The sequence below is a fragment of the Pongo pygmaeus genome, chromosome 6 (assembly GCF_028885625.2).
Source record: "Pongo pygmaeus isolate AG05252 chromosome 6, NHGRI_mPonPyg2-v2.0_pri, whole genome shotgun sequence".
NCBI lineage: Eukaryota > Metazoa > Chordata > Mammalia > Primates > Hominidae > Pongo > Pongo pygmaeus.
This window is the reverse complement of record NC_072379.2, coordinates 105,928,664-105,951,299: the sequence shown is the minus strand read 5'-3', so window position 1 is coordinate 105,951,299 and position 22,636 is coordinate 105,928,664. Positions and strand designations below refer to the sequence as shown.

The 22,636-nt window shown below is 36.1% G+C and overlaps 1 protein-coding gene across 1 annotated transcript in view; it reads left to right on the top strand.

Annotated features, from left to right (window-relative positions):
* The window catches only part of COG5 (component of oligomeric golgi complex 5), a 377,356-nt gene that overhangs the window by 196,012 nt on the left and 158,708 nt on the right, over positions 1-22,636 (top strand). Inside the window, exons 8-10 of the mRNA XM_054494192.2 lie at positions 2,967-3,132; positions 13,373-13,485; positions 13,683-13,760. Coding sequence (XP_054350167.1) covers positions 2,967-3,132; positions 13,373-13,485; positions 13,683-13,760 — 357 coding nt within the window. The remainder of the gene's footprint in view (positions 1-2,966; positions 3,133-13,372; positions 13,486-13,682; positions 13,761-22,636) is intronic.

Sequence of the window (22,636 nt, the reverse complement as noted above, 5' to 3'; positions counted from 1 at the left end):
GACAAAAAACAACTAGTTAAAAAAATGGGCAAAAGATATGAATGAGTTCTTCACAAAAGAAGATATCCAAATGGGTAATTACCATGTAAGAAGTATTCAGTTTTTTAGTCATCATAGAAATACAAATTAAAATCATAGTACTCACTCAAAATAATAGCCAAAATTAAAGGAATGATCATTTGAATTTTTGGCAAATTTGTGGGGCATCCACAATTTTCATATATCACTGGTGGGAGTGTAAATTGCTGCAATGGCTTTGTAAAATTGGCAGTATCTATAAACTCTAAGTGTACTAATATGATTTAGCAGTTCTACTCTTGCCTGCAGAAATGCATGTGTATATATGTTCACTAATAGAGGTGTACAGAATGTTCATGGTGGCATAAATTAAAATACCTAAAGGTAGAAGTAAGCCTATTATTTATCAACAGTAGGATGGATAAACTAAAGCAAATTATTACAGTGGAATACTGCACAGCAGTAAGAAATGAATCAACTACTGCTGCATCCAACAACATGGATGAATTTCACAAAAAATATGTTGAGTAAAAGGGACAAGCCAAAAGATAATACAGACCGTATAATTCCATTTATGTGAAATTCAAAAACAAAATAAATTTTTGGTGTTAGAAGTAATGATAGTGATAATATTTGGAAAGGTGCAGTTTGGGGAACTACACAAGATTCAAAGGTGCTGATAATACTTAGCTTCATGATCTAGGTGATAGTTAACTAGGTGTGTTCACTTTGTGATAATAAAGCTGTGCTTACGTAATTAGCATACTCCTCTGTATGTATGTTACTTAAAGAATTTTATTTCAGATAATTATTTTGCAGTTTTTTAACTGGCATAATCTATGTGTTAAGCTATAAATATGAATGCCATTAATTGAAAAAGTGAACATGTTAATTGACAAGTTTAAAATTACTTCTAGAATTATAAATATTGTAAATTGTAAGTATTATAAATAGTGCTATAATATATACTTCTTTAATGATGAGCTATATTTGTAATATAATACACTATTACATTAAAATAACGCCAATAGATTTCAGAAGTAACCTTTTCAAACATGTTTTGAGAAGTTAGAAGTTAGTAATTTTTGAAGTGGAGAATTTTGAAGAGTGGTTTATTTTAGCTAGGTGTTTTAAGTGAAAAATTTAAGTGTTTTTTAGTTGTTGTATGCATAAATCTTACAACGTACATTCAGCTGATAACACTGAAACTGTACTCTGTGTGGAGAAGCTATGCTTTTCAGATCCTCTGATAATAGTAAAGGCAATAAATATAGTTTTAAAGTATATCTGTATTATAGTTTTATGAGGTGAAAGTATTCTTTGATGTTGCTCCAGTAGTGCTTTCTTGGATTATACATACACTTAAATAATGACATGGGAAATTTCTTTACAGCTGCCTCATTTTGATTTTTGGTCTCTACTAAAAAGTTTAAAGACAAAACAGTCTGGGGAGAAAGGAAAAAAATGGAAATAACAGTAAAAGCAAATGCTATGCCCCTTCTTTTCAGTTAATAATTTTTTATAAAATAGCTTATTTTCCTTGTTGGCATACATTAATAGAGAATTTACAACATAGAATTAAGTTCTATTATGACCATATTAAATTAAGCTTTTTTATTAGAACATTTTAATTTGAAATAATATCCATTTGGTTCTTTTTCTTGTTTAAAAAAAAAAAAAAACTCAAATGAGTATTGTTATTCGCCAGCCATGTTTCCTGTTATTTTCTTTAAGCTGAGTCTACTTTGCATCTGTGTGTGAGTTTATCTGTATGTCTGCAGCATGTACTATTATTAAAATAACACCAAAAGATTTCAGAGGTAACCTTCTAAAATAAACTTAGTATAGAAAATAGGTTCATGAAATAATTTAACATTTTAACCATGTGTCTCTAATAACAGACACTTACTAATGCGTGAGAGGATTTTGAGTTATTTGGACCTGAAAATATATGTCAGTGTCTCAACTTCTAGCTTGATAATTTGTTCGTTAACTTAGCCACAAATCCAACCACCCATTTATATCACTCTGGCCATAATCCACTCATTGATGGTATTTCAATACCTCCCTCATCTTCTGCCTCTCTGCTTCACTCTGCTCCATCATGGCCTTCTTGCTGTTTCCCTAGCATACTAAGCACATTGCTGTCTCAGCACTTTTGCTAATACCACTGCCCAGATCTGTATTTTCCCATATCTTCCTTTGACTCCCTCAGTGTATTCAAGTCTTTGTTTAAATATTACCTCAGAGGTGCATTCTCTGACTAATCTCTGTATAATAATTCCCATCATACTCTATTCTTATTCCCTACTTCACGTTTTTATAGCACTTGTTACTACTCGTTATTCTGTTTTATTTATGTTTTGTACATTTCTCAATAAATATAAGTTCCATGAAGACAGGAACTTAATTGGTTTTATTTCACTACTGTTTTTCCAGCAGTCAGAGCTATGACAGATACAGTAGGCACTGTATAAATATTTGTAGTTAGAATGAATGAATGGGTCAGTGAAATATAATGAATATAAGTCTTCATGGTTCAGCTCTCAATCAGCTCCACAGAATTCATTTATTGTCTAAACAAATGTAGAAATAACAAATGTTATTTCTAATATGGTTCTTTTTATAGGGATTGGTGGTAGATTTTAAATAAGTTCGAATATTATACAACAGACTTTCAAACTTCTTGTTATTTTTTAAAGGAGGACAAAAATGTTAAGGGGGAAAATAATATACATAGTATTTAACTTTGTCTTTTATGAAATAAATAATGATTAAAAATAATCTTCACTTCAAATTGTGTTTTTTCTTGTCTTTGATAATTTTAAAATATGGTATATTTAAATATGATAGGACTGCTGAAGTCCTGCTTAAAGTTGTATATTTATATTTATTTTGTTTGTTTTCGTATTTATATCTGTTTCCACCCCACCCCACCTTTTTTTAAGAATCCAACTCAAGTCGGAACAGCTCTTCAGGTTTTCTATAATCTTGGAACTTTGAAGGATACTATTACCAGTGTTGTGGATGGATATTGTGCTACTTTAGAAGAAAATATCAACAGTGCATTAGACATAAAAGTTTTGACTCAGCCTTCCCAGTCAGCTGTGAGAGGTATGGATGTGGTTTATATTTAGCTTCTTTATTTATTTATAACTGAGAAGTCTTTTGCATAGTATGTGAAACACTCATGTTTCAAAGCAATCTAATGACTCATTTTTTAGTAGACAGAAAATGAGAGAAGAAATTATGTTTCAGAATTTATTTATATCTTTTTTGTCTAATCAGTGAGTTGAACTGGCCAATTGGTATATTCAGAACTTCTAGATAAAGATCCATAAACTGTAGCGTCATTTGGTTGAGAGGAAACAGATGCAAAAAATAAAAAATAAAAAGGCAAGGAACATATTTTTCTTCTAAAATCCTTATCCTCCCATGTACTTCTTAAAGACAGAAAATTTTTTTTAAGGAATGCCATCTCTACTTTAGCTTTTTGGACTTTTCTTTATGATAATTCTGGTACCCAGGAAAAATAATGATTGACTGTGGAGATAGAAACTGATAAAATCCTTGGCAACATTACAACTGTAGTAAAGTCTAAAGAAAACTATTAAAGGATGGTAAATTCAAGGTAGAGAGGAGTAACCTTTCATTAGGAGTCTGTAAACCTTTTCCTACCAAGGCATATCTGGTGATATTTACATATACACATGCTTCTCCATAAAAGAAGATAGAAAAGACCACAGATATGTCCATCCTTACTTACTTGCTGCCACTCCATCTCTCCGTTTCTCCCCTTATATTCATTCTTCCTTCCTGTTGGTAAGGATGAACTATGCTTTCTCCCAGCAAAGACCAAGCACTCTGCAGTTGTATTAGATCCCATCACTACAAGGTATTGCTTTAGCAGATGCCTTCTATCAGGTTGACAGTGTTTCTTTCTTTGCATCTCTTTCCCTTCACATACAGTTGTGTTATTGTATCTCCTTTTGCTTAAAACCAATTAAATAAATATATCTTAATTTCTTTCTTCAGCTCTACTACCTGCATGTTATTTCTTCAGTCTTCAGGAAAATTTCCCAAAATGTTATCTGTAGTTAATGTTTCTGGTTTTTCTCCTCCCATTTTTCTGTTGAAGGCACTCTGATCCATCACAGGGTTGATAGAATAACTCATATTGAATTAATAACAGTTCCTGATCCATAGCTAATAGTAAAAAAAAGTGACTATTTATTAATTTTTAATTTTTTTTAGATTTTTAATTTTTTATTTAAAAAAATAAGGATGGAGTTTTGCAGTGTTGCCCCAGTTGGTCTTGAACTCCTGACCTCAAGCAATCCTCCTTCCTTGGCCTCCCAAAGTGTTGGGATTACAGGCATGAGCCACCATGCCTGGCCTATTATTTTTATATTTGCTATATAAATGTGATCTTACGTAATACTGAATATATATAACTTTTAAGTTGTACTAGATAAAAAGAGATAAAAGAATCTTAGGTCTTAAAGAGATTTTTAAAGGTTAGCCCTAGCCTCTGAATAGGTTTGTATTGAAACTATTCCAGAAAGAGATCTTTGAAAAGAACTTGCCAAAGGAGATTTTACTCTTGGCTTTTCCCAGCAAGTATTCTCAGAAAGTTTGATATAATGTTTAAATTTCCAGGAGCAGTTTAATCTCATTCCCCCTTGTGTCGTCAAGAATGGGGAAAAAAATGAAAGCAGTTATTCACGTGCTGTCAATCCTAATGTATACCTCTTTTGTTGAGAGAATAAAGAGTTTTAAAGCTGCCTTATTACCATGTGTTGACAAGTGGATACCATGATTTAACACAGAAACCTTAAGCATCAGTTCTTTATTATTTTCTTTAAAAGAATAATCACAATTTTTATATATATATATATATATATATATATATATATTTATTCATTTATTTTTTTAGCTGGAGTTTCTGGTCACCCAGGCTAGAATGCAATTGCACGATCTTAGTTCACTGGAACCTCTGGTGCCCGGGTTCAAGCAATTCTCCTGTCTCAGCCTCCTGAGTAGCTGGGATTACAAAAGCCCACTACCATGCCCAGCTAATTTTTGTATTTTTAGTAGAGATGGGGTTTCATCATGTTGGCCAGGCTGGTCTCGAACTCCTGACCTCAGGTGATCCACCCACCTCGGCCTCCCAAAGTGCTGGGATTACAGGCGTGAGCCACCGTGCCCGGCCAATTATTTTATATTTTAAAATGTTTTATAGACAGTATTAATGTTAGTTTCCTGATCTTGTTTATATTGAAGTTATGTAGGAGAATGTCCTTGTTTGTTGGAAATACACATTAAAATATTCAAGAATGATGGACATGATGTCAATAACTTACAAGTGGTTCAGGGAAAATTTTTTTTTACAATACTTACAATTTTTTTTATAAGTGTAAGATTATTTCAAAATTTTCAAAATACATAGGATTCTGTCAGTGTGTGTTTCTGAGAGTGAACGGCTTACAGCTGGTGAGTATCTAACACAGCCACTACACAGGAGATTGACAGTGGCATTCATGAGTGTGATGGTGCATGATCTCATTTTCAATCTGAAACTTCCTAAGAAGAGAAAAAAAATTATACACACACACATATAAATATAAATAATATAATTTTAAGTACAAAAAATAAAAAGCCTGTAACTCAATAAGAAAAAGGTAAACAACCCAAGAGAAAAAAATGGATAAAGAATATGAATAGGCAGGTCACAGAAGAACACATTCAATAAACATGTGAGAAGATATTCAGCCTCTTTTTGGAGGATGAACTAGTTATTAAAGAAATACAAATTAATCATCAGATTGGCAAAATCTAAGACACAACTAAGTTCTGGACAAGAGCAGAAACTCTTGTAAACTATGCAAGGAGAATAAAATTCACTTTACTCAATTTTATCAATTTTATCTCTAAGGTGGAAAATGTGTTCACCTTATGATGTTATACTTTCTAAGAATATACTGCAAGGAAACTCTGGCATGTATATGTAAGAATTTTTGTTACCTGGCCGGTGTGGTGGCTCATGCCTGTAATCCCAGCACTTTGGGAGACTGAGGTGAGCAGATCACTTGAGGTCAAGAGTTTGAGACCATCCTGGCCAACATGATAAAACCCCCTCTCTACTAAAAATACAGAAAAATTAGCCGGGCGTGGTGGCGCATGCCTGTAATCCCAGCTACTCAGGAGGCTGAGGCAGGAGAATTGCTTGAACCCGGGAGGGAGAGGTTGCAGTGAGCCGAAATAGTGCCACTGCACTCAACCCTGGGCAACAGAGCAAGACTCCATCTCAAAAAAAAAAAAAAAAAAGAATTTTTGTTACCTCATTGTTTACAAATAGTGAAAAAGTGCGAGCAACGGATAAACTAGTTTATTAACAGGATTAATATACAGCATTTAAATTAACAAATTTCCCAGTATAGATAATGGTCAAAAACAGTACATGAAAAAGTTACAGATACATACATACAGTCTGATACCAATTTAAAGCCTAAGAATATGATAGACTATATTAAATTGTTTTTGCATGTGCACATATGTACTAACAGTGTAAATATGCACATTGGAATAATGATCAACAAATTTAACATACCAATGCTGGGCATGGTGGCACATGCCTGTAATCCCAGCTACTTGGGATGCTGAGGCGGACGTATCACTTGAGCCTAGGAGTTCGAATCCAGCCTGAGCAACATAACAAGACTCTGTCTCTTAAAAACAAACTACAAAACCCGATACCATTACATCTGATGAGAGAGCAAGGGAAATGAGACCAGCAAAAGAGAGGACAAGGAAACTTCACTTTATTTAGTGTTGTATTTCTTAAAGCTTGGTGATTAGTGTTCATAACATTATTCTATATGCTTTTTTGTATGCCTGAAATATTTAACAATAAAACATAAATGTTAAGAAAGTCTAACAATGAAGAAAGATGATGATGAAGCAAAGTAGACAACACAGAATATCCAAATTTCGTCACCCAGATAGATACTGTAGTTGTTACTATACAGTGAAAAGTAGTCCATACATTTATCTGTGCATTATATGTTATAGAAGGGTAAATGGAGAGGCATAAATGGAATTTTAAGTTATGTGCTTTTTAAAAATACCTTTTTATTATAAAACTTAAAGAAAAACATAAACATGTAGCTTAATGAATTATTATAAGGTGAACACTTCCTAGGCTAAACCAGCGATCCAGAAACCTGTTTATGTACTCCATACCCATCACAACCAACCCCTCTCTCTCTCATATGTAACCATTATCCTCACTTTTATATTGATAACTTCCTGTTTTTCTTTTTATAGTTTTATCATTCATATGTGTGAACTTAAGTACCATAGTTTAGCCTCACCAGTTTTAGAATTGTACTTTTTAAAATAAAAAGTATTTTACTTTCATTCAACAGAATAATTAGAAATTTATGTAACATCAAGGACTTAATGAATTTCCAATTAATGCTTCTTCATAAGAAATACTAGATCCTAATTGATACCTCTAAATTTAAAAGTAGTGAATGAAAGATTAAAAAAATTAAGAAATTTAAGTCATTTGTTTACTAAGTCTGTTGAGTCTTTACTACTAAGTGTGGGAAATAGGCATACTTAAACTTTTCCCTACCCGCCCCCCATCCTCATTTGCCTGTTAGTTATGTTATTTTTGAATGATTAATGTTTTTTACATTTTCTTCTATTTTTAAATTATTTTAATCTCTGGTTCTTTTAATATGACCTCTGCATTTCTTTTCTCTTTTTTTCAGTAGCTTTAGGGGTACAAGTGGGTTTTGGTTGCATGGATGAATTGTATAGTGGTGAAGTCTAAGATTTTAGTGCATGGTCACCCGAGTCATGTACATTGTACCAATATGTTGTTTTTTAGCCCTCACATCCCTCCTACTCTCCCATTCTGAGTCTCCAATGTCCATTATACCACTCTGTCTTTTCGTACCCATAGCTTAGCTCCCACTTATAAGTGAGAACATATGGTATTCAGGTTTCCGCTCCTCAGTTGCGTCACTTAGAATAATGGCCAATTGTTCCATCCAAGTTGCTGCAAAAGATATTATTTCATTCTTTTTTATGGCTGAGTAGTGTTCCATGGTGTGTGCGTGTATGTATATATATATATACATACACACACAACAGTTTCTTTACCCACTCATTGTTTTATGAACACTTAGATTGGTTCCCTATCTTTGCAATTGTGAGTTACATTGTGATAAACATACACATGTAGGTGTCTTTTTGATATATGACTACTGGGTAGATACCCAGTAGTGGGACTGCTGGATCGAATGGTTAGATGTACTTTAGGTCTTTGAGAAATCTCCGTAGTATTTTCCATAGAGGTTGTACCAGAGCTCTCCATTTCTATATTCATCTCTCCCTTGGCTGGATATCGTAATCTAGTTGATTTTTTAAAATGTTTTATGGGTACTGTGCTTTCTGAGTCCTTGTGTAGTTGGTGGTGTGTTTTGCTTTTATGCTTAAATGATTTGGCCAGGTATAAATTTTTGTTTACACTGTCTTTCCCTTAGAATTTTGTAGCTGTGTGTGTCCCAATAAATAACGTTTTTCTTCCGCCACTGAATTGGAAAATGAGACACAAATGTAGGAGACAAAAAGATGACAATTGTAATGTTAGTTTTATTACTGTTAAAAAAAAAATACACCAAAAGGCATAGCTTAGATTTATAACCAAATGGATTTTTTAATATATCACCTCAAAATTAAACTTATTTCCCAATTCAGCCTTTCCCACTATACTTACCATTGGTAGAATGTTGGTCAGAATGCATCTTTTATATATGCAAAGCTTCAACAACAGAGAAAGGAAGAGACTGAGCCAGTTAGGCTCAGTTTCTTATTCAGATTCACTCATCACTCACTCCTCTTCACATGGGGAGAATTGGATAAGAGGTAGGGAAAGAAGACAAGAAAGTTACTTTAGCTGAAGTCCCTTCATATGAAAGGAAAATGGAGGGTCCCATCTACCATCAGTCATTGCTTTACCAACTGCTGGGTTTTAGTGTTATATTAGAGAATTATGAGACTAATCAGATTTTTATCCCACACTAGCTGACTTGCTTTTTCTTGACTATCCAAATGGTTTTTCCTTTATCTTTGAAGTTTAGTGACTTCTTTAGGATATGTCTCAGAGTTTAACGCTGTGTGTCAGTTTTTGTGTGTGTATGTGTGTTAAAGTATGTTCCCTTTTATAGAAAAGTTTTCTTGCATTGTATATTGAATGTTTTTCTGTTCCATTTGTTTTTTTCAGGAGCTTTATGCATATATCAGATATTCTCTGTTTTCCATGTCTAGTATCTTCTTGCACTTGGTGCTGGGCATAATGTGGGAGAGAGGGTGTCATGGATGTGGAAGTCTGATTCTCAGCCTGGAGTTTTTTTTTACTTTGCTTCCAGTATCTTTGTATTTTACTTCATTTTGTATTATTTCCTCTTGCCTGTTTCACATGTGTTACTATGTTTTCACTCTCGGTTATTATAACTTTTGTTTTTTTCTAATATGGTCCTAATTTCTATAATATTTTTCCAGTGAGTATTCCAGTAATTTGAGACAGTGGAAAACTGGTATCCCTTTCTATTGTTTCTTCGGTGATCTATGTTTATCATTGCTTTTAGCTTATATTCCTTTCTTCCTCCTTCCTGCCACCCTCCCCAGTGTCTATGTTAAGTCCATTGTTGCTTTGTTTCTGATGATTATTCATCATTGAAAAGTGCTAGCTATTCATTGAAGAATAGTTTAGGCATGGCTGAAGGGAGATACCTGAAGCAGTCTGCAATTTAATTTAGGTTTGTTGTCTACAATAACCATTGACCAGTTTGTTACTTCTTTTTACCTTGGGAGCACATCTGTTCTCAAAATTTGTATCATTCAGAAGCTTAGTATGGCTCCCAGTAAAGCTATTTAAGCCATTTCAGTGTTGAATCCTAGCATTCTCAGTATTTTTTTTTTCTTCATCTCACTTTACCTCCAGTAGTCTCCTCACACTCAGGGGCTAATTCTTAAACAACTTAAATATCAATTCCTTATGATTTTCCTTCAGCTTTTCTTTTTTTTTTTTGTCGTTTTGCAGTGTTGAACATTCCCTGGCCTGTCCTAATCTGTAGATCTCAGCTGTAATCAAATAATCCTTAGATAGCTTGTGCAAATTCTTACAATTGGTTTTAAGAGCAATTTACTTCTTCCTAATGATCTAAGGTGTCATCTATCTGTTTCCTTCTTCATTTTGACTTATCTACAGCAACTGGCGTGCATGCTTCATAATCTCAAGTTTGAAGTTTTGGTTGATTCTTTGTTTCTTTGAAGTTGACATTTTCTACCTTTTGTTTGATTTTCTTTTCATTGGCATTCAAGAGAAAAAAGAAAATGATTTTATTCCACCATCACTAACTAGAAACCATTTTTCAAGTATTATATCTATGAGGAACTCTTAGTTTATTTTATCACTTAAATAAAACTTAAGAGACTATTTTGTTTCTTGAGTCTATTAAAGCTAACTGGTAATGCAATGTCTTGTATTTCTGCTTGTATTTAAAAGAATAATAGGTTAAAGGGTTTCATAATTATAATAAAACCAAGTCATACATATTCCAGGAATTTGACCTATATTTTTTAGTGTTCATAAAGGCACTACATACCCTTTTCTCACTGTTATGAGTTCATTCTTTATATAACATGAGACAGCTGCAGATTGTTAAAGTATTATCCATTTCCTGTATACCTTCCCTTAATAGTCTTTGCATAGCACTGCAAATATTCTAAAGATTCATTAGATGCAGATTTCAAACAGATATTATCTATATTTTTTAAGCCAACATCTTTCTCATAGATTATTTTATTGCTTGCTACTATTATCAGATTAAAGAAATAACTGCATCTGTTTGCTAAAGGTACATGTAATTCTTTTCTGAATTGTTGAAAAACTACAGTGAGGTAGTTTACACACACAGTCCCTCTGGTTTTCTTGATCTTGTCCTCCGTAAAAGCAGGGATATAGAATGACTAACCAATGATGAGCTCTTCTACTGCCTGGTATTAAACGTTAGTTTGGAGTGAAATGTATGCCTTTCAATTTGGGATTAAAATTTCTATATTATTATTGAAACATTTCAAACTTTTACATATAGATTCCTGTGTGTGTTATATACAAGAAAATTCTTAGACACTCTCACTCTCTAGAAATTTAGTATTGATACATTAATATTATTTAAGGTGCAGTTCATACTGAGAATTTTATTGTTCCCCAAAATGTTGTTTATGTAAGTTGATTTCGCCTGACTGAAACCAATGAAACCAATCAGGGATCATGCTTTTCTTTTGGCTGTCTTGTCTCTTTAATAAAAAACAGCACCGCTGGCTTTTTTGTTGTTGTTGTTAATGGCATTAACATTTTTTGGAGAGCCTCATAAGCTGAATTTGTCTGGATTCATGTGACATTTTCTTCATGATTAGCTTCAGGGTAAACATACTATTGGTAAGATGATGTTGTGTACTTCCTATTACATCATATCAGGAAAACAAAATTATTTCAGTTTGTTTCATTGTTGCTGATGCTAAATTAGATCACTTCATTATTTAGGCAAATGCCAGATTGCTCCTTGTAATACTATGCTCTTATCTTTGTAATTAGTAATTTATAGGTGCATACTTTGAGACTATGTGATGAATATCTTGTTCTCGATAACTTTTTTTTTTTTTTTTTGAGCTGGAGTTTTGCTCTTGTTGCCCAGGCTGGAGTGCAATGGTACGATCTCGGCTCATCGCAACCTCCGCCTCCTGGGTTCAAGCAATTCTCCTGCCTCAGCCTCCTGAGTAGCTAGAATTACAGGCATGCAACACCATGCCCGGCTAATTCTGTATTTTTAGCAGAGATGGGGTTTCTCCATGTTGGTCAAGCTGGTCTCGATTCCTGACTTCAGGTGATCTGCCCACCTTGGCCTCCCAAAGTGCTGGGATTACAGGCATGAGCCACCATGCCCGGCCAATAACATTTCACTTAGTGTTTTGATATCCATCGATACTCTTTCTCTTAATTAACTTTGCAACTAGTAGTTGCAAAATGGTGATTTTTTTCTAATTCTGTCATTCTTTCTGCATTTATTAGCTGATGATACTCTTTTGTAAAGAGCATTTCCATCCTTTTTAAACATTTGAGTTTCCCTGTGTACTCATGAATTATTTTTTAATCATTGTTTTATAATTCATTACCATCAGTATTATTTTGGATGGCCAAATTCTCTGAAATTTGTGTTGTGGAAGCCCCGTCCAGTCAACTTGATGTATCCTTTTGAAAAATTTCATTTGTCTGCAAATACTTTATTGCTCACTGGCACAATATCTACTACATTCACCTTGTATTTTCACTGCTCCAAATATGAAGTCACTCTTTTTTCCACTGAATCCTGCTTTGTTTTTACTGGAGAATTGTCTTAGAAATCAAAATTTGGATACTATGTATACTTATTACTATTGAGGAACCATTGTCTCTCTGACTTTCCAGTGGATAGAGTGGGGAAATACCTCTGATTCCCGTTACATATTTGTGTCTTTTATTATGTTTACACTGAGAACCTTATTTTGCTCCATTCCAAAATATACCTAAACTAGTTTCAGGATTACTACTTCAATACCACATCCAGCAAAAATCTATTTAATAAAGTTCAGTATTTCTTTATAATTTTTTTGTGCATAAATGTATCTCACTAAAGTCAGCATTCTATAAGTAAAAATTCCATGAATTAAAATTGTTTTCCTCCTGTGTGGTTATATTGTCAATTTGACATACAGTTAGTTTTATTTGCTTCGGTATTTGTTTATATTCAGTTTTTTTTTTTTTTTATGAAAGAGGGGGCACAACACACCCATACTTTATTTGTTTTGGTATGTGTTTATATTCAGTTTAGGGTTTTGTTTTTTTTTAAGAAAGGGGATACAACACACACATACACACACATGTGCATACACAGGATAAATGGGAAATTAGTGAAGATGGTTTCCTACAAGGGGCATGAGAGCGGTAGGAAACAGAGGAAGACTCACCTCCATCCCTGTACCTTTCACCTGTTTCATTTCCCACCATTCTCACACCTCTCGTAGGAAACCATTTTCATCAATTTCCATTTTATCCTTCCTGGGTATGTGTCGCTTCCCTTTCTTTCTTAAGCATAAAAGGTTAAGATTCTTACTCATAATAAATTATTTCCTAAAGAAGGAACGTCTCATTTTTTAGCTTGTGTATGGTTTTCATAATAACATATATATATTTGCCTTTGGAAAACTTTATTTTTCATTGTTCTTTCTCACTCATAACCAGGGGGACCTGGACGATCTACCATGCCAACCCCAGGAAATACTGCAGCTTTGCGTGCTTCACTCTGGACCAATATGGAGAAACTTATGGATCATATTTATGCCGTTTGTGGACAGGTAAATGTTTGAAGGAGTGGAAAAAACATTAATATGGATTAACTCCTGGTTATTCCAAGTTGTGTGACCTTGGGCAGGTTTTTTAATTGATGGGCATTCAAAATACCTCCACTAGCTGATGATAATGTACGTAAAGGTTGCCATTTGTCTTTTCTTGCTTTTTCTATTGCCTAAGCTTTACACTTGTTTCATTTAAGGTACAACATCTACAAAAAGTATTGGCCAAGAAGAGAGATCCTGTTTCTCACATTTGTTTCATTGAAGAAATAGTTAAGGTATGTTTAAATGAAAATATTTTTATATCTTTCTTGTACAAAACAGGAATATATGAGTCAGCATCATTTGTGTTACTACCTTATAGAGTGGCTACATATCAAATGGCAATAGAGAAGTGTATTTCTTGACAACTATAAATGTTCCTTGCAATATAAATGTAATCATGGGGCTGGGCGCGGTGGCTCACGCCTGTAATCCCAGCACTTTGGGAGGCCAAGGTGGGTGGATCATGAGGTGAGGAGTTCGAGACCAGCCTGACCAATATGGTGAAACTCAGTCTCTAATAAAAATACAAAAATTAGCCAGGCATGGTGGCATATGCCTGTAGTCCCAGCTACTCGGGAGGCTGAGGCAGGAGAATTGCTTCAAACCAGGAGGCAGAGGTTGCAGTGAGCTGAGGTCGCGCCACTGCACTCCAGCCTCGGTGACAGAGCGAAACTCTATCTCAAAAATAAATAAATAAACTAAAATAAATGTAATCATATTTGTTTATGGAGTAGCTGCTAGCAATAGTATTATTTATAGATTAATTTCTGTAATGTATATACTAATTTCTCATTTTCTGTCATATAAATGACAGCTTATAAGTGCTTTAAAACTTCCACTAGAGAATAAGGTGAAAACTTTTGATAAATACGACATTTAAATAGAAGTCATTATAATGTGTTTACTGAAGGTCATTGATTTTTCCCATAAAGTACTTTGCTATATTCATTTTCCATATTCTGAGATCTTTCTGTCATCCACCAATCTACTAGCCTCATGGGCCATAAGAATTCTTTCCATGCATAGGAATCCCTGATTCTACATTTTATTCATTATATTGATGTGTTTTTGATAATGATTCATAGGATAATGATGCTACCGATTGTTAAATCCTAACCTCCAGTAGCCCAAAGAAAAAAGTTTCCTGAGTTTCCAGTGTTATGGTATAGGTAATTTCCTTTGTAAGTCCACAATATTAAATATTTTGTATACTGTGTGGAAAGCCTCCAGGACTATCCCTCAAGTTTGATGATTTATTAGGAGGATCGATAGGACCCAGTGTCCAGGATCCTTAGGGTGTCACTTCGCCAGCCAGAAACTCCTGTGACCAGTGGTGCCTTCTGCCTGAATATTGCTCGTGCCTGCTGGGCTCGTTCCGCCCACTTGGCCTAGCAGGTTGCACTTGGCTCGCACTACCAGCCCAGACCCCACAACTGACAAACACGAGCCAAGGACAGAGTGGTGAGTGGTATGTGAGTGACAAGCCTGGGGTCCAGCCGCTGTGCACAGCCAGGCACACTGGCTGCTGTGGCAGGGCAGGCAGCTCCAGGTGTCAGCACAGGTGCTAGCTCCATGTGAGGCTGCAGCTGGATCAGATGTACTGCACACAGCTTATGCTGCAGGCGCCCACATCTAGATGAGAGGAATGTAGTGACACCTGGAAACTCAAGAGACACCAGGAATTGCAGAATCCCAAAGAAGGTGTCACAGCCCTGGTTCGGGGTGCCCCTAGGTGTGGGCTCCCCAAAAGGCCACAGCTCTTCTCTCCTTCTTGTTGCCCAGAACGTGGTGAGGAGTGGGGGCATGTTTCAGCCTTGTTTGTGTTACAGCTTTTTTAGTCCAGCCATTTGGCGGGTCCTGAATTCTTGTCCCACATCCAAGAAGAATGAGGTATGTGGACAACTGGAAGGTGAGCAAGGCAGAGAGGAGCTTCACTGAGTGGCAACCCGAAGTGGGTAGCTCCTTTCTGCAAGCAGGTCGTCCCCACAAGTGTCCAGCTCTTAGTGGAGAGGTGACCTGCAGTGTTTAGCTCCATTCCACAGGCAGACCATCCTGATGTCTGTGCAGCCCTCAGTGTAGAGGAGATCTGAAGTGGGTAGGTACCATCCACAGGCTGGTCATCCCGACATCCATGCAGCCCTCAGCATAGAGGAGACCTAGAGTGGTCAGCTTATATCTGCGGGCAGGTCACCCTGTCATCTGCGCAGCCCTCAGCATAGAGGAGACCTCGAGTGGTTAGCTTGTATCTGCTGGTAGGTCATCTTGTTACCTGTGCAGCCCTCAGTGGAGAGGAGACCCAGAGTGGGTAGGTCCCTTCCGCAGGCAGGTCATCTTGATGTATGTACAGTCTTCAGTAGAGAGGAGACCTGGAGTGGATAGGTCCCATCTGCAAGCTGGTCATCCTGACATCTGTGTAGATGTCCCTCAGCAGACATCTCCCTCAGCAGAGAGGAGACCCAGAGTGCTTAGCTTGTATCTCCTGGCAGGTCATCCTGTCGTTTGTGCAGCCCTCAGTACAGAGGAGACCCAGAGTGGGTAGCTCCTATCCACAGGCAGATAGTCCTGTCATCTGCCCGAGTCTGGCTGAGTCGGGGGTTTTTATGGGCTTCAGAAGGGAGGAAGTGTGTACTGATTGGTCCATGGTTGGCGATGGGCAGGCCTGGAAAAAGCACCATAACTTCTCACTCCAGTCTGCAGAACTGGCATTCCAGCCCCCAGGCTTCAGATCCCTGGCTTAAATGTAGGTTCTCACCACGGACTCGCCCATTTCTGCCCAGCAGCCTTTCTGCCTCCCGCCACCATCAACCTGTCGTCCACAGCACTCAGGCTATTCATGCCAAGGGGCACCTGCAGGCCCTCACTGAGCTGCCCTCAACACTCCCTCGGCCTTCCTCCCATGCTTGTTGGTGTCCAAAGTCTGGAGTAGGCCAAGGTGGCAGAGGGCTGGTGTGCTTCCCTGAGTGTGCACACACCTGGCTGAGATGTGACAGCACCTGGGCTTGGCCTCAGTTGTGCTGTGAAATCAAAGTAGGTGCTGGGAGCGGGGAGAGGCCAGGCAGTGGGAGCAGGCACTTTCAAGCCTGTGGAGGTAGGGGGCTTCCCAGGTCCCCAAGAACACAGGGATGCCTCGGTCCACAGCTGTTGCTGGGCAGCTGCAGCTACAGCCAGGAGGGCAGAGTCCCACCCCTCCAATTCAGAAGTGGGTGGGACTCCTGCCAGCTCTCCGCTGCAGCCAGCCTCATGGCAGTGGCTGCTCCAGACAGGTCGCCCCTGCCATCACCAGCATATAGTTGTACTCATGGCTATGATTTGTGGCAGTGAAAGGATGCGCAGCAAAATCAGCAAAAGGAAAAAAAGATGCATGGGGCAAGGTCTAGAGGAGACCAGATGCAAGCTTCCAAAGAGTCCTCTCCCACTGGAGTTAGACATGACCCCCTTGGTTATTCCAGCAGCAAGTTATGACAGCATGTAAAAAGTGCTGTCTACTGGGAAAACTCAACTTGAGCTTGTGAGTCCAGAGTTTTATCAGGGGTTAGTTAATGCCTAAAGACATACCAAAATTCTAGACTCCCAGTAGAAAAGCAAGTGTTCAGTATAAACCATATTGTTTGTCACAGACAGTTTAGGTACAGTGAACAACTCTTAACAGAGAATTATGGGGTCCTTCTCAAAATCTGAGTTCCTAGATGCTAGCCAAATACCAACCTTGCAATCAGGATTTTCTGACAATAGCTACTCAGACCTGTTATGTTAACTGTTTTGTGCACATATATTTATATCAGTAACTTTACCCTGCTTTCTACTTGGCTTTCAATTGTGTGAAAGAAACAATGAGATGCTTTTGTCAAGGTGTATAGTCACTCATGTTTTGCATTTATTACTAGATGGGATAATTAATATTGGGCCTTCATATTTACAGACAAACAACTATACTTGCAGTGTTTTCATTCATTTGTTCTGATTTTGGCTGTCTTTCTACACAAATGAATCTATTTAGTCTTTATGTGCAGTGGCCTCATTTTGAGCCTTTTTTATTATTATTATTATTATACTTTAAGTTCTAGGATACATGTGCACAGTGTGCAGGTTAGTTACATATGTATACATGTGCCATGCTGGTGTGCTGCACCCATTAACTTGCCATTTAGCATTAGGTATATCTCCTAATGCTATCCCTCCCCGCTCCCCCCACCCCACAACAGTCCCCAGAGTGTGATGTTCCCCTTCCTGTGTCCATGTGTTCTCATTGTTCAATTCCCATCTATGAGTGAGAACATGTGGTGTTTGGTTTTTTGTCCTTGCGATAGTTTACTGAGAATGATGATTTCCAATTTCATCCATGTCCCTACAAAGGACATGAACTCATCATTTTTTATGGCTGCATAGTATTCCATGGTGTATATGTGCCACATTTTCTTAATCCAGTCTATCATTGTTGGACATTTGGGTTGGTTCCAAGTCATTGCTATTGTGAATAGTGCCGCAATAAACATACGTGTGTATGTGTCTTATAGCAGCATGATTTATAGTCCTTTGGGTATATACCCAGTAATGGGATGGCTGGGTCAAATGGTATTTCTAGTTCTAGATCCCTGAGGAATCGCCACACTGACTTCCACAATGGTTGAACTAGTTTCCAGTCCCACCAACAGTGTAAAAGTGTTCCTATTTCTCCACATCCTCTCCAGCACCTGTTGTTTCCTGACTTTGTAATGATCGCCATTCTAACTGGTGTGAGATGGTATCTCATTGTGGTTTTGATTTGCATTTCTCTGATGGCCAGTGATGATGAGCATTTTTTCATGTGTCTTTTGGCTGCATAAATGTCTTCTTTTGAGAAGTGTCTGTTCATATCCTTTGCCCACTTTTTGATGGGGCTGTTGGTTTTTTTCTTGTAAATTTGTTGGAGTTCATTGTAGATTCTGGATATTAGCCCTTTGTCAGATGAGTAGGTTGTGAAAATTTTCTCCTATTTTGTAGGTTGCCTGTTCACTCTGATGGTAGTTTCTTTAACTGTGCAGAAGCTCTTCAGTTTAATTAGATCCCATTTGTCAATTTTGGCTTTTGTGGCCATTGTTTTTGGTGTTTTAGACATGAAGTCCTGGCCCATCCGTATGTCCTGAATGGTAATGCCTAGGTTTTCTTCTAGGGTTTTTATGGTTTTAGGTCTAATGTTTAAGTCTTTAATCCATCTTGAATTAATTTTTGTATAAGGTGTAAGGAAGGGATCCAGTTTCAGCTTTCTACATATGGCTGGCCAGTTTTCCCAGCACCATTTATTAAATAGGGAATCCTTTCCCCATTGCTTGTTTTTCTCAGGTTTATCAAAGATCAGATAGTTGTAGATATGCGGCATTATTTCTGAGGGCTCTGTTCTGTTCCATTGATCTATATCTCTGTTTTGGTACCAGTACCATGCTGTTTTGGTTACTGTTGCCTTGTAGTATAGTTTGAAGTCAGGTAGTGTGATGCCTCCAGCTTTGTTCTTTTGGCTTAGGATTGACTTGGCGATGCGGGCCCTTTTTTGGTTCCATATGAACTTTAAGGTAGTTTTTTCCAATTCTGTGAAGAAAGTTATTGGTAGCTTGATGGGGATGGCATTGAATCTATAAATTACCTTGGGCAGTATGGCCATTTTCACGATATTGATTCTTCCTACCCATGAGCATGGAATGTTCTTCCATTTGTTTGTGTCCTCTTTTATTTCATTGAGCAGTGGTTTGTAGTTCTCCTTGAAGAGGTCCTTCACGTCCCTTGTAAGTTGGATTCCTAAGTATTTTATTCTCTTTGAAGCAATTGTGAATGGGAGTTCACTCATGGTTTGGCTCTCTGTTTGTCTGTTGTTGGTGTATAAGAATGCTTGTGATTTTTGTACATTGATTTTTACTTTTCATATTGTTATTCCTTTTGAACAATTTAATATTCTATAAACAACATAAGAACAGTTATAATGAAACAACTGTACTCAGGAGAATCTAATGAAAATATCAAAAGTAAATAATACTGCTATTTAGGAGGCTTATGTTTGTAATATTATTACATTGGGTAGAGTTTCTACATAAAAACACATATAAATTCTTGATAACAATAAATTATTAAGGTGAATGAACACTGGCAACTTGTGCAGGCCAGATTTTAAATGCATATGAGTCCAGGGACAGTGGCTGATGCCTGTAATCCCAACAATTTGGGAGGCTGAGGAGAGAGAATCTTTTGATGCCATGAGTTCAAAAAAACCAGCCTGGGCAACATAGGGAGACCACATCTCTACAAAAACTAAAACAATTAGCCAGGAATGGTAGTGTACACCTGTAGTTCCAGATATTCAGGAGTCTGAAGCAGGAGGATTGCTTGAGCCTAGGAGTTCAAGGTTGTAGTCAGTTAAGATTGCACCACTGTACTCTAGCCTGAGTAACAAAGCGAGACCCTTTCAGGAAGAAAGAGAGAAGGAGAGAAAGAGAGAAAGAAAATGCATATGAATCATTACTGATTAAAAAGGATTGTTAGGTATAGGGATATATGCTTTTTATTCACCTATTTCGTGTACTTAAGAAACTTCTCATTAAAATAAAACCATTAAAGATTGCTGTTTCAGAGACTATTCTCACGCTATTTAAGAATATATTCCTATGCCACACACACATACCTATTTATATATAAATTTTAATGTAAATTACCAGTTTAGTTGAAATTTTTTTGAGGGCAATATTTATGAAAAAATTTAGTCTCTTGGAATTCAGTGTACCTATCTGTAGAAAAGATCAGTCTTTTGTGAAAAGTCCAAAGTGACGTTTCCCTCTCCATACTTGGGAATTCCAGAGCAAGAGAAAAGTAAAAAAAAAAACTCAAAAGACAGCACATAAGGTCCTCAATATTTAGCACAATTTCTTTGTATAGTCTTTTTCTTCAAATACATCTTTATTATAAAGCTATAAACAAATATTTTTGCTAAGGATGTAACTACCAAGTAAGAACATTATTTTTCTAGTTAAGATAATTATCATTGGCAATAGAACCTTTATAAAAAGTTCAGGATTTTTAGAATGATTTGGGGACCCTAAATAATAACCCTTATATTCTTCAGGAAATTTCAAACTTGAGTAGATAATGATATATCTCTTGAGTCACTGAAGAGTGATATATGCACCAAGATCTCTTTTTGTAACCTCTTTTCAAGGAAAAGGTTATGAATAGAATGTTCTTCTTACTCTACAAGTTTTTGCAGTTTTAAGATATTTAAGGATCTATCCTGATATTGAAAATTCTTTCTAATTTAGTGACTTAGCCTTTTATACCTGTGAATAAAATTTTATTTATTTTAAAAATGAAGTAAAAGAGTATAAATAGTACAGGATGAAATAATATTAGAATTATGTCATATGTTTTCTATAATGTTTGTTCAGAAATTAATACTTTTTTTCCCTAGGGCAATCATTACTAGCAATTATCTTTTCTGCACTGGAATCTGTCTATAACAGACTTAAAAAAAAGTACTGAAATTTTTTTCTTTTTTTATTCAAAAGCTGCCTTTGAGAAAGTAAAATTTTTAATTACTTATTTTATTATTTTGTTTTATTTATTATGAGTCAGGGTCTCACTGTATTGCCCAGGCTGGTTTCAAACTCCTAGGCTGAAGTGATCTTCCTGCCTCAGCCTCCAAATAGCTGTGACTACAGGTTTGCACCACCACACTTGGCTAAAAGTTGTACAAGCAGTAGTCTGTACTTGAAATTCACTGAAAGCTAAATTAATAGATATGTTTTCTTTGGTTTAGAAAATGGATTATAAACAGTTACATTATTAATTTCGTATCAAGTAGGAAAATTAAGAATATATTTTCCAGATTTCTTTGTTTTCAAACCATTTGGTTTCAATGCTTCTGTAATTCACTGTAAGCTATGATGAAATTTCTGTATTTCATTTCTTCTTACCAGCTTGTTTTATTTCTACCCAAAAAAGCCTTTATTTTACATTTTCCTTTGTTAAATAATTTTTATAATTATTGTCCTTTTATTGTAGTTCAATATCTAGAGTTGTTTTAAAATTAATTTTTATTTTAGGGCAGCTTTAGGTTTACAAAATATTGAGCAGAAAGTACAATGTTATGCATTATGCAAGAACCATGGGACTATACCGTGCTAAGAGCAAACTCTAATGTGTAAACTGTGGACTTCAGTTGATAATGTAACAGTAGTGGTTCATCAGTTGTAACAAATATACCACTATGCACAATGCTTTATGCAAATGTATGTCATGCATCCACCATTCCAGTATCACACAGAATGGTTTTACTAGTTTCACTTCCCTAAAAATTCCTTTCTACCTATTCATTCTTGCTTGAATTCCCTTCTAAACCTCTGTAACCACTGATCTTTTTACTGACTTCATAGTTTTTGCCTTTTTCAAAATGTCATGTAATTGGAATTACACAGTAAGTTGCCTTTTCTGAATGCCTTCTTCCACTTAGCAATATGCGTTTAAGGTTCCTTCAATGGCTTATTTTGGTTTGGTAGTTTTCTTCTAATCACTGAACAATATTCCATTGCCTAGATATACCTCAGTTTGTTTATTCATTCATTTATTGAAAGATATTTTGGTTGCCTCCAGTTTTTGCCAGTTATGAATAAAGCTACTGTAGACATTATTGTGTGGTTTTCACCTCTTGCTCAGCCTTTTGCATTTTCATCTCTTTCGGGTAAATACATAAGAGTTGCGCTTGCTGACTGTATTGTTAGACTATATGTAGCTTAGTAAGAAACTGCCAAACTGTTTTTGAAAGTTGCTGTATCATTTTGTATTCCCATTAGCAAAGAAAGAGAGTTATTTTTGTTCCCCATCCTTGCCAATATTTGGATTTGTCAGTGTTTTGGAGATCGGCTGTTCTAATAGGTATGTCATGGTAACTCATTTTTTAAATTTGTGTTTTCCTGTAGATTTTTTAAACCTGTGTTTGTGAAAAAATTTTTCATTAGTTAATGTTCTAAGACTTCATCTGTAGCAAAAACAAACTGTCCTGCTACGCTCATTATTTAATAATCTTTATGTGTTATATTTTATAGTCAGTCTGCCCAGATCCCTAAAATATGTTAAAAGTGGTCTAAAATAATTT